The sequence below is a fragment of the Pleuronectes platessa genome, chromosome 3 (genome assembly GCF_947347685.1).
Source record: "Pleuronectes platessa chromosome 3, fPlePla1.1, whole genome shotgun sequence".
Lineage (NCBI taxonomy): Eukaryota > Metazoa > Chordata > Actinopteri > Pleuronectiformes > Pleuronectidae > Pleuronectes > Pleuronectes platessa.
This window is the reverse complement of record NC_070628.1, coordinates 26,952,313-26,964,810: the sequence shown is the minus strand read 5'-3', so window position 1 is coordinate 26,964,810 and position 12,498 is coordinate 26,952,313. Positions and strand designations below refer to the sequence as shown.

General features: G+C 40.6%; 1 protein-coding gene across 4 annotated transcripts in view; it reads left to right on the top strand.

Annotated features, from left to right (window-relative positions):
- kcnq5b (potassium voltage-gated channel, KQT-like subfamily, member 5b) overlaps window positions 1–12,498 on the top strand; it is a 114,466-nt gene that overhangs the window by 92,111 nt on the left and 9,857 nt on the right. For all 4 annotated transcript variants that reach the window (XM_053419211.1, XM_053419210.1, XM_053419209.1 and 1 more), the window contains exons 5-10: window positions 67–192; window positions 1,364–1,474; window positions 3,138–3,233; window positions 4,050–4,144; window positions 5,639–5,665; window positions 10,217–10,440. In XM_053419211.1, the coding sequence (XP_053275186.1) occupies window positions 67–192; window positions 1,364–1,474; window positions 3,138–3,233; window positions 4,050–4,144; window positions 5,639–5,665; window positions 10,217–10,440 (679 nt within the window). The remainder of the gene's footprint in view (window positions 1–66; window positions 193–1,363; window positions 1,475–3,137; window positions 3,234–4,049; window positions 4,145–5,638; window positions 5,666–10,216; window positions 10,441–12,498) is intronic.

Genomic DNA, 12,498 nt, shown 5'->3' with positions numbered 1-12,498 from the left:
GTATTAACTAAAGTCTCCTTTTCCCACGAGTACACCCTGAATGTCAGTTTTGAACTCTGTCTGCAGGAACTGGTCACTGCCTGGTACATCGGCTTCTTGGTTCTCATCTTCTCATCGTTCCTCGTCTACCTTGTGGAGAACAAGTTCAACAAGGAGTTTGCCACCTACGCTGACGCCTTGTGGTGGGGCACGGTGAGCGGGGGGGATGATGCTCTGCCCGTCAGGATCCAGTAAACACTAATAGAGTTGCACCTCTTTGCATCAGAGGTTGATTTGTACCTTCTGCAAGAAAAAAATGTCTGCCGGATTGGATGGTGAAAATCTGTGTAATGGCCAGTTGTTATTTAATTTTTCTGGCAGGCCCACAATGACACGTTTCAGCAGTGATGATTCAGTTTGTCATTGCCTCTGAGCATTGACAACACCATTAGCCCTACAATGCTCAATTAACTATCATTCACGTAGTGGGTCCAAAAACACATAATTGTGCCAAATGGCTGCAGCCACCTTTGTCATGAATATCAGCAATCAGAGCCTGAATAAAAGATAATTCGGGTAATCATTCTGCCAACACAGAGGGCTTGAGATAGATGGATACAGACACAAACAGACAGAGGACTGACGCTGAGCAGTAGGTTCACATGCAGTGCTCATTCCAGTTACAACCTGGTTTATCTGCCTGGTACATAGCATTAAATGTTGTTCTGATGAGCACACGTGAGTCTGTGCCCGGCTGCATCAAGATGAATCATTGTCACTATTAACTCTTTTATTTTTCTTCTTTTATCAAAATATCTGGCTCCGTCCTCCCCAAAAAAATGTTTGGTCCATTCTTCAGTCAGTCAAAGCTATAATAATGTCTCAACGGATCACCCTCATAAACTGAACGCAACAACAACAACCCACATACTGTGTTTATAATTATTACTTTTTACCCAACATAGAATAAACATTTTAGCCACGGGCTTTCATCAGTGTGAGCAGAACCAAGGCCAAACAGTGTTGCTCCTACAAGACCTCCACACGGGCCTAATCACTCTGATGTGATTGCACTGCTCGAAGGCGTCATTTCAAATCATGCATATATTTGGCAAAATCAAGCAGCATGCAAAAGGAAAAACATGCAAAAATGGAAGCGTTTTTCACAGAAAAAACACATTTTCTTTTTAACTATTGGAAAAAATACCAACAGATCAAGTTCACCTAAGATTGTATTTTGACTTGAGTGTGCCACAGGTGAATCTGAATGAACCCTCTATGGTACTGATGTAGTCAAGTCCATAGGTTAAGTATCGACTGGCATTTCTTTCCTTAGCATAAACGTCTCGACAATTCAGACATTAATAATTGTTTGTGTTGACAGATCACCCTGACAACCATTGGCTATGGGGACAAGACACCAAAGACGTGGACAGGACGGATGCTGTCTGCAGGATTTGCCCTCTTGGGCATCTCCTTCTTTGCCTTGCCAGCAGTAAGTCCCAACTCTTTAAATGATTCCTTTTACTGTGGGGCTCCGATAGCTGAAGAATTCATACGTCCTCTTCTTAGAGATCACTCTCTTACTCAGTAGTTGGCTGCAGCCATGTTGTTTATAAAACTAGACTATTTAGACTATAGATATGTTTGGCTGATATGTGACTCCAAGCTAGTGAGGTGAATATAATTAAGCAAAGTACATTTAACTGATTGATTTCAATTTATAATATATTAATTATTAATTAATAAATTATTTCTTTAATGACAGTTTTTCCATTTCATCTTTTTCACAGAATAATAGAGGTTACGCTAAACTTAATTATATTATTCCTATAATGTGATAACATCTAATAAATCCTTTAGCATTCCAGCATAAGGCAGGGGAGAAGAGAATTGGCCAATGGAAACACAGATATGCACAATACACTTTGCAGTGTTTATGTAGAAGTACATTTATTCTAGCCTCAAGGATGCACACAGGAGATTTTTTGAGAAAACTAATATAAACAAAACTGTGTTTGCTTACAAGACAACTCCACAGAGTATCTGTAACTTCCGCTTGAATCAGATCAAAGTAGAATCATACATTTTGTCAATAAGGGGGAACTTATGGTAAGATGACAGAATTTTTGCATCCTATATTTCTTGCTGAGAGTGAGATGAGAGGATTATTCCTGCTCTCATGTCTGTAACTACTATTGAGCCGGAGCCAGGAGGTGATTGGTTCTCTTTAGCGTTGAGTTGAGCTAATCGACTGGAAGCAGGAGGAAACGACTTGCCCGACTGTCTCACCATCTCTTCTTAAGATCAGTACCTAACCATCTCATTTGTTTGATCCATACACAAACAGAGAAGTAGAAACATCTATTCTTAACGGTTTCCTCCTGCCTCCAGTCTCCATGTTCGCAATGCTAATTGCCACTCAACTCCTGCACGGGGAAGAAGGCATGTTCACAGCAGGAGAACGGGGACTGAAGCTCCACATGCTCCGTAGTGGTTGGCACAGTATGTATTACTCCAGAGCTCCCAGTGGTGATTTACAAAACATCACCACTTTAGCTATCTACATACTAATTGCACAAATTGCCTGAAGAAGTGCAGTTTAAAGTTTGATGTGATTTGGACATGTGATATGTTCAGTAATTATAAAGACTGGATAAACATTCAACCAGCGCTCTGTAATAGTCAGTTAAACATATCTTCTTCTAAGTCCTCGGATAAATTACAGCATTTAAGTAAATCATTTAAACACATTTGAACACTAATGAAGTAAATTCAGTTATGAAAAACATTAAATGTTTTTGTATTGTAGATAAACCAGGTGTATTGAACACAAAGTTTTGTAACTTGACTCTGAACCATAGACATGTTTGTTTTTTTAAACTGTGCACAATGATGGAAGAGGCAAGTGTCAAAGCGGATTCTCCCCCATAATGTAAATATGCCCTGAGAGTTGCTCAGATCTCCTCTAACCTTCAACGAGACAGTGAACGGGCAGATTTGCAAATATGTCAAAGTCTTCCTTCGAGAAGACTTAACATTGTTGTTTTATATGCACGTCAGACACGTTTATGTGTTTTCTCAGCAACTCAGTGATGCTTGAGTCTCCTTGTTGTACAACTGCATTCAGTATTTATTCCTTATTAATATCCTACCAGGGTATTCTGGGCTCAGGCTTTGCACTGAAGGTCCAAGAGCAGCACAGACAGAAGCACTTTGAGAAAAGAAGAAACCCAGCGGCCTACCTCATCCAGGTACACAGCACAGCCCTCTCTCTCCTATTTCTCTCACACACCAAATGATAAATTCCTCACTAATGTATAAAGACAATAAGGATTGTTGGCATTACTCAACACAATTCACCACAGAACTGAAATAACCAATAAATGTGTTTAAAACAGCCATTATCATTCACCAGTTTCTCTTTTTTCCTCCATGGATTCCCTGAAAACCTGACACGACCCAAATAAAAAGCACATCGCGATTCTTGCTCCTTCATCTTTCCTGCATTACACATTTCCTTCTTTTCAAGTCTGATCTTCACACTCTCTGTGTCCCCCTGGATGTTAGTGATGATGGTCTCACCCTGTGCCCTTTATATATTTCTCCATTTGCTCCCTTTTCCTCCCCTTGCTCTCTTAACTCTTACTTTTCTCCTATGTGCTTCTCAGCAGTCCTTCCTCTGTCGCTTCTCCTTTCTCCCCTCTCTCCTGACCTCCACCTCTTCTCCTGTCGACCATCACCTCCCCCTCTTCATCATGTCTGCCCCCATGTTGTACTTATTCCACTGACAGTACCAGGCCCTACCTTGAGGCCACATGGCGGCACTATGAGAGCCTCCTGCCCTCCAACGGGATGTATTCCAGGATGTATTCATGCCTGACCTCCGCTCAACCACTGTTATAACAATTTTTTTCTCTGTCTTTTCTGTTCTCCAATTTTTCTCCTCCTCTTCTCTCTTCCTCTCTCTTTGCCTTTGTGGTTTGTTTTCTTTATTATTTTTTCCATTTCCCTTTTTCTTTCTTTGTACATTTTTTTCTTCTTCCTGGTTTTGTGTATCCTTCCTGCAGTGTGTCTGGCGTAGTTATTCGGCTGATGAGAACTCGGTGTCCATTGCTACCTGGAAGCCTCACTTGAAGGCGTTGCATACCTGCAGCCCTACAAAGTAGGTACAACTAGGGCAGCTGGTCTCTGAGCCACTCTAGGCAGCTTTTTCCTATACTTCAATTATGTGTATTTTAAGTTAATATATACCTTTTTATTATTATTATTCAGCCTTTTTAGTTTTTTCCTGCTCTGTGTTATTGTTTTATATATCTGCTGTCTGTTTTCTTGTTATATTACAAATGCATTTATTTTGATAATTCCTTTTTCTTAAGAGAAAATGGTTCACATCAAAGACCAGTAATTTCCAGGCTTTGTTAACTTCAGCATGCTCCGATAAACACAAAATAAATTCTACCTCAAAATCTATCTAATATTTTTACTTCATACCAATACCGGCCTCTTTATCACTTAAAGGTTAATCTTTTAGGCTTCTAACGTATATTTACAATCTATGGAATCACAAAGAGCTTACAAAGTGATTTTAAGCATGCAGATCATCCGCTTGTTATCGACATTGTCCAACTGACAGCTTTCAGTTAAGCCCAAACAAATGCACCAGGATTTGTTCTAACCACAACAAACATGTTAGGTGTAAAATAGAGCAACCGGCTACAAACCAATCAAATACAATTTTAGAAGCCAATTTTTATGTGGAGCTCTCAATCCCCCCATTTCCACAACCACTGTGATAAACATTCTGTCACCTCTAGCTCACGAATGTGACACCTGGAATTCCAGAGAGAAATCACAGCCAGTAAAAGTAATATCACAAACCAGTGACGACACAGAAGGGGCTCCAGCAGGTACTGACATATGTCCTGTGTGTGTGTTCCCTTCCGTCAATAAACCCAGAAAGGTCCCTGAGCGTAGATGATGTTCATGCTGAACGCCTGCGGCTCAGTACCTCCCTCATTCTGGATATTATACTAATAACATCATCACAATGCTGTGTTCCATCTAAAATGCTAGATGTGAACTAATTATGGTCTCTCAGCTGTCAAGGACACCTCCTTCTTGGGAGCTTGAACATTTTCCACCCACCTACTTATCCAGCTCTTGCCATTTATGGCACAACAGCAGTTCTTTTCTCCTATTCAATCAGTCATTGAGGATTGGATTCTCCCCCCCTTGTGTGGGCATTACACCGCTCAGAAACCCGTGTGGAGCCTGGAAATATTAGGACCATCTGCAAGCTGTCTAGTTTACTCTCAAAGTCATAATCAACTAAATTTACAAAACGCACACACACTAATGACAAACATACAAACATACTCGTTTATGTGAAGAAATGCAAATCTTTGGTCCCTTCTCTTTTTGTGAATGCTTGCCCAGTCAGTCTGCAGGGACCTGCATGTTTGTAGTGAGCCTGCTCATTGTTCAGGTCTTTTTCCCCTGGAATGATTTTTTATTGATTAGTGTGTTTCTGACCTGAAATCCTCTGCATGTGTAGAAGCAGTAGCTGCTGACGGAGCCCTGAATATAAAAATAAAGTGTTAAAATATGATGAAAATATGTTTTCTAATAGTTTTGTTTTGCTTCTTATCATCTGCAGGAAGGAGCAGGGAGAGTCGACCACAAGGTTTGTTACTCTCAACATTCCCTTTCTTCCTGTTGTTGCCCCAAAATGTATATGTAGGTCCGGAGACCTGAATACCTTTTTGGTACTGACTGAAATGTATCTTTAAAAAAGGCTATTCAAAAAAAGAGTTTGGCTTCTTAAGTCAAAGGGAAGAATGTGTAGCATTTCTAGATTAGCTCCAGCTCCCCTGTGACCCTTAAGGATAGGCAGTATAGATGGATGGATTGGTGGATGGATTATTTCTGGCCTCCACAAACTCTTATTGTTCCATGCCCAATGCTCCACATATGTTTATAGCCTGTCTCTAACTTTGTCTACTGCCTGGTGCTGGGAAGCTACAGAGGTGAACGCTGGAGTTTTTCTGTGGGCTTGAGGTTGATTGGAGAAGAAACAGCCCATAAAACCACAACATCAGCTGAAAGAGGCTTAGGGGAGCTGCAATCAGCTCATCATTTAATAATGAGATAATATTAATTCAAACACATTGATTGATGCAGCTTCAGAGTAAGATATCAGTTGATATCATATCTGCAATAGTTTCCAAACCTTTTGAATGATTCCCAGCTCTGTTAGGAGAGAAACATGAACCACTATAAACCTCTAGACTCCTGTTACTCCTGTTAGATTAGATCAAATAATATTACATAATCCTTTATTTGTCCCACAAGGGGAAATGGGCTGTGTTGCAGCAGCAGAGTGGGCATTCAAAATAGACAATAGGCATACAATATAACCCAAGAAGAATATTAATATAATATAATATACACAGTGTGAACAAAATATAAACAATGTGAGCAGAATTGATACAGTGCAATGGATTTGCCCATGAGCCATTGAATCGCTCAGACAGATATACGTTTTGATGTCGAAGGGTGTGTGCACATCTCTGTGCCAGAAACTACGACGGCACCAGCTGTGCACCAAGCGGATGGACAGGAGTATAATAAGAAACAACTACACATCTGGGGTGTCTGTAACATTACATTATATACGTGCCCACTGGGGAGTATAATTGAAGCTTCACAGTTATTGTTTGTGGGTGATGAATATACCCTACTTATAGCATCTGACACACACTTAGTTAATCTTTTTAGCTGATGCATTTTTAGAGTCATTAGGGGAGGACAGCATGCAGGCCGTTGAGGCCTGAGTGATGTCAAGTGTTGTGTTTGCAGTTATGAAACGCTGAGTAAATGTGTGTCTCTGAAGCTCCACAGCCAGTCTGTGAAGGCAGTTGACGCTTTTCTCTTGCGAGCCATGTGGCATACATGTACTATACTGTTAAAATTGTAGGGGAAGCATACGAATTATAAAAGTCAATTAAAAAATATAGCTAATTAAAAAAATGAGCACACATGCAAGAACAGAAATCATCCCACGCAGTCTTGAGCACGTCTCAAGAAGAATGTCTTATAAATGAGGGAGGAGAGCTCGGTTTACGTCTCCACTGCTGCACTGGAGAGGAGATGAAACACGCTGTACAGTCAGACTGGAGCCGCCGTGCTTTATTTTATTTATTAGCTAGATTTATTTATTCATTTTCAAAGAAATACATCACAGAAGTGCTGAGATAAAATACAGCGAGAATAAAAAAAAAAACAGGGTCTACATCTTCGTACCCTCAGTGAACCCAGCATATATCTAAAGGTTACTGGCCTCACACTGGTGACTCAGGCACTTGTTGCCATGGCCCAGCTAAATTCACATAGTTAAATGAGGGATATCGACATGAAGTGTGTGAGTCACCAAATTGCAGCCTTTTTCAAATGCTTCTGTGGATGTTCATTCTCTCCGACTAAGCTCAATTGCCTCACTCTTGCTGCTTCTAAATGTCAGTGGTCCACAGGTGCCACCAGAAACTCTGATGGATTACTTCACACTCTATGTCCTTATTACGAAAGGTTTTACAAAGGATCATTGCATTAAGATGTCAGGCTTCTCGCTGACTGTCAGTCACATCGACTCAAATGCAGAAAGAAATAAGTAGCAAGAAGCACAAGAAGGCTTATGTAAAGGGAAAAAAAGGGGGAAAGGGTTTTAAAGTGAAATGAAGTGCAATATTTCATCCTGAACACATTCAGAGGAAAAAAAAAAATTCTCTCCTCAAGTTCTGCATCATGTAACACGTCACCATATGTCTATCTCCCCCTGGTTTTTTAGTCCAATTCATAGTAATAAACAGAAGCTACTGAGGAGGTGTACCACTCGGAAACATAGGTACACAGTGTTCCTGCTCCCGTGCTACATGACATTGTTCTTTGGCAATGCTGACTAATTCTTGGTGCATGGGTATCTGTAGGAGGCTGTGCAGCCTCAGAGGGCAGAGCCAGTTAATCTTGCAATGACTCTTCAGTCGCTTTTACAGTAACACAAACTCTGCCTCTGTCTGATCTTTGCCTGAGCAATGCGCTGCCGCTGCTTGTCGTGACTTTGGTTTTTACAACATTTCTGTTTCATCTTCTGTGAAATAACATTTTAAAATGTTTATAATGAAAATTACTTTATGTCGTCGACTATTATTCGATTTTCTTATTCATGCAGCACCTGATGTGGCTGTCACTCCAACACACTATGCCTGTTGAGCCACGGTCACTTTAACCGATCTGGTCTGGTTAAATTATTTTAGTTTTTATTGCCAACAGATATTATGAAAAGACCAAAACCAGTAATGACTCAGTAAGTGAGTCACACTGTTACACTGGGTGACAGGGTTCTTCTTTACGATTGATATGTCCACTGTATTTTACTTTCACACCATCCTGCTGATGTAAACACTCACTAGTGCAGCAAACGTGTACTCATCTGCAGCTGAATGATGTTTAGTTTACAAATACACTGTACCTTTGTGTTTGCTAAACCTGAGTTAGGAAATTTCAGAGCCTTTTTATAAAAATATATACTGTACTTGTGAGATATAAGTGAGGTGTTATGTCCCATCAAGGGGCCAGATAATAACAAGAAATAAGCTCCCATTTTCCCTCAAGTCCAAAGCAGCCACTGGAACAGGGATTTCTTAAAAATAGCCAATAACGGCTTTTTATTTTAAGCTTAAAAATAGTGATTACTTTGACTTCAGGGGGGGACAAAGGCCAACATAACAAACAAAACCAAACTAACTGGATAGTAGCTGCTAGTATAACAGAAAGAAACTGCTTACCTCCCTAACTAGATTAAACAGGAGAACTAAATTAGCAGTCCACCCTCGAGTATTTAACAAGATTACAAACTCCAGGTTTTGGTGTGTGGCTGGTTGGTGGTTGATGAGATATGGGACCGAGCCTGGTGCCATCTGCATACACACACACCTAACCCAGGGACAAGAAAATGTACTAAAGAAAGCATCTGCAGTCATACCAGGTGGGAGTCAGAAAGTATTGAGATAAACACATTTTTAGCTTTGGTCTTTCCATTAGCTTTGTTGACATATTGCCAGCCATATCCTTTGCTTTAAAACTACACGAACTCCATCCATTGGCTGTGTGTAAAGATTGGACGATACATCTCCATCTCCTACCACTGTGCAAAAGTGAAACTAGAATATACCTGTCACAACTACTGTCATTTTGTGATGTCATTTGGAGCCAGAGTCTGTGCAGCAGTGACTGCAGAGTGGAGCTGCAGAATCAAAGCACACGAGTCTGACCTATCATGCGTCCGTCTCAGCTGTCAATCTTGACATTTCACCCCATTTTTATAGCATCAAATAACTGATTCATACCAGTTTCAAAATAAAAGACTGCCAAGTATGTCAGTTTGGTTAACATCTACTTTGACTTTTTCATTCCACCCACAAGACAGGGCTTATGACCTATACTGCAGCAAACCACCAGGGGGCGACCAATATTTTTTGGCTTAGTTGTCATATCGTCCATCTTTACAGTCATTGATTTAATTCAACATGAAAAAACATTTTAGTTTAGGTAGTATGTAGCCATGATGCCTGTTGCCTGTGCACTTCCTCTGCATGCAGTACTTGAAGCTGCCCACACGAATAATCGGCGGCCTTCTGATGACCGTCCTGTTTCTTCACTTTCCACAAGAAGTCTCCATTTATTCCCTTCCATAATCCATGAACTCATTTGCAATAAATCTCATGCCTTTAAGTGATGAATTGCTGTTGTGAATGGTAAGCAACGTATCAGGGTGTCACAAAAAATGAATATCCATTTGAGTTAACGTGGCATTGAATGTCCTGATGTACTGTAGCTGATGCAGACACGCATTTACAGGCACAACTCAAACACACAGCTGAAGCATCATATCTAACACAAGCTTGCATTTTGTATGAAGAGCCTGCTGCAATGCATGCTGGTCTTTCTCTATCTTGTGCTGCAGCCTGCCACCCTTGTTGTGGTTGGTAAAGCTCTGGATGATCCCGTTTATCACATGATTGTTGTGCAAAGGAGCAAACAGTATTTTACCATTCAAGTTGTCACCCTGAAACTTGCATCATTAACATAATCTGTCATTTCACGTCCTCATAACACCATTCCTATCTTTTTCCACTCATTCTAACTTCGCTCTGAACCACTGGTCATCCAAACTTTGCAGCCAAAAGCTGAGCTTCAAGGAGCGGGTCCGGATGGCGAGCCCTCGAGGTCAGAGCATCAAGCAGAGGCAGACGTCTTCAGTGAACGACCGGCGGTCCCCAGTGGCTGAAGCCGGTACCGAGGGCACCAGCCCCGCCAAGGTACAGAAGAGTTGGAGCTTCAATGACCGCACACGCTTCAGACCTTCACTCCGCCTTAAGAGCCAGTCTCGCTCCACCACTGATGGTAAGCGACTCTGTCCTGCCTTTCATAGTTCAGACACTGTCTGACTTCATTCAGATTCAATTGGAGCATTCATTTGAGCTCAAACTTGTAATAACTCAAAGTACAATTTATTGTTAATCTCTCCATATACAGAGATATCCATAAATCAGCACAGTACTGTCACTGAATAAGATAAAAAAAATTGTGCTATGATGTAGCATAAAGGTCCAGGATTTAGGGGGATATCATTTCAAATTCATGATTATGATTTCATTTGTGTATAATAATTTAAAGCTAAGAACTCATCTCTCTTCCATCTAGTCAGCCTTGTACCACCATGATTTTACTGTGACATTTGTATGTCCCTGAAGTCCAGTAAAGTTGCCCTTACAAAGGTAAATGAAGGAAGGGGTTTTTCATTCAGTAGCAATACCCAACTTCACCACTAGCTGTCACTAAATCTCACACACTGAACCTTTAAGTGCAAAAACATCTCTAATGAATTTAGGAACTACAATATTCGCTTCCTTTCTGGGAGTTACATTAGAAGATCAATACCACTCTCATTTCAGTTAATAGCTGTCCTTGCTCTGACTGAAGGGGAAAAAAACATAAATTTACATCTCTGATGCTCAGCACTTGTAATGTTATTCTCATCTGTTTCATCTATTTAAAAAGTGTGAAAACCAGCTTGCAGAGAACCTTTTCTATCTCACCCTTTGCTTAACACTTTACTGATTCTATTTTTACTCAAAACTGTTGAACTCTTCCTTTAGGTCCAAACATGTGACGTGTGAATCTTCCCTACATGTGATAAATTGAGGAATATTTGCCGTCCGTAAACGCAGCAGAACTGGTTCTGTCCGTTAATTCATGCAAAGGAGTGAAGTAATGCTAAAGGCACTCGCACCTCTTTGCTTTGGCCTTGCTTTGCCGGCCTGGCAAGCCCTCCTGGGTAATGGCCAGTTGGTGTTTGTGGGTGGAGTGATGGATTGATAGAAGCTGGGGGTGGTGAGCTCCAGCAGCCATATGGGGTGTTGGATCCAGCCAGCTGGCGAAGCCTGGCGGTGGAAAGGAATCAATAACCTGAGCTAGCCAAAACCAAACTGGTTGGCTGGTTAGCCGCGCTCCGTCTGATCATTCACTGACATGTTGGCTAAATGAGATGTTAGAGGATGGGAAACATATCCATTTCATTATGGCTCCATTACAAGTGAAATAAAAAGTTATTATAGTGGAAGACTTTTATATTCTATTTAATGGTGCAAAACATCAATCATCACGGTTTCACATTCGCCTGTAGTGATACTGTTCTCTTTCACAGTACACACACTGGCTGAATAATCAGCAGCTCTTACTCAATCACGTATCACACACATATTAATACACACAGATCCTACATGCTTTGCAATAGTGAGTGATGCTTAAGTGGGATCATTTACATTATTATAGTTATACATCTCAGCTTTGCAGTGTAACTCTTGTACTGAGCCCCTCTGCTTACCTCCTGTCGGTGTAGTAACTCAAGGAAGCCCATGGACAGAGCTGTATTGTGGCAAAGTTGCATAATAAATCTACAGGCACACCAGAGGCCTGTTCTTTACGACTGCTCTGCTCTTCCAGACAGCGGCTCGAACCCCTGTTTCTCCATCTGATCATTTTTCACTTTCGATTTTAATCCAGTCCATTCCCGTCATGTTCAACCATGCGTACACTGTTGTACCATGAATAGTCACCAGTATCACAGTAACTAAAGCATTTTTTTGGTTATTCTAGTACCCCAAGTGGCCAAAAAAATCTAATAATACAGCTTAAATTCACAGGAAAGTTCTATTTCTCGGACTTCACCACATGATTATCTTGACAAAAATTGTTCACAATAATGACAATAATTTAATATCCTATTGAATTTGTTTATTTTTTAGCAAATTAATGCACAATGAAAATATTACAAAATGCTGCAAAATGCTTAACTTGTAAAGTACCTTGTAACTGTGTTTTGAAAGGTGGTATATAAATAAAGTGTTTTATGATTTCATTGATTATACTGTGGTGTGTGAAGCAGATAGTTGCTGCATC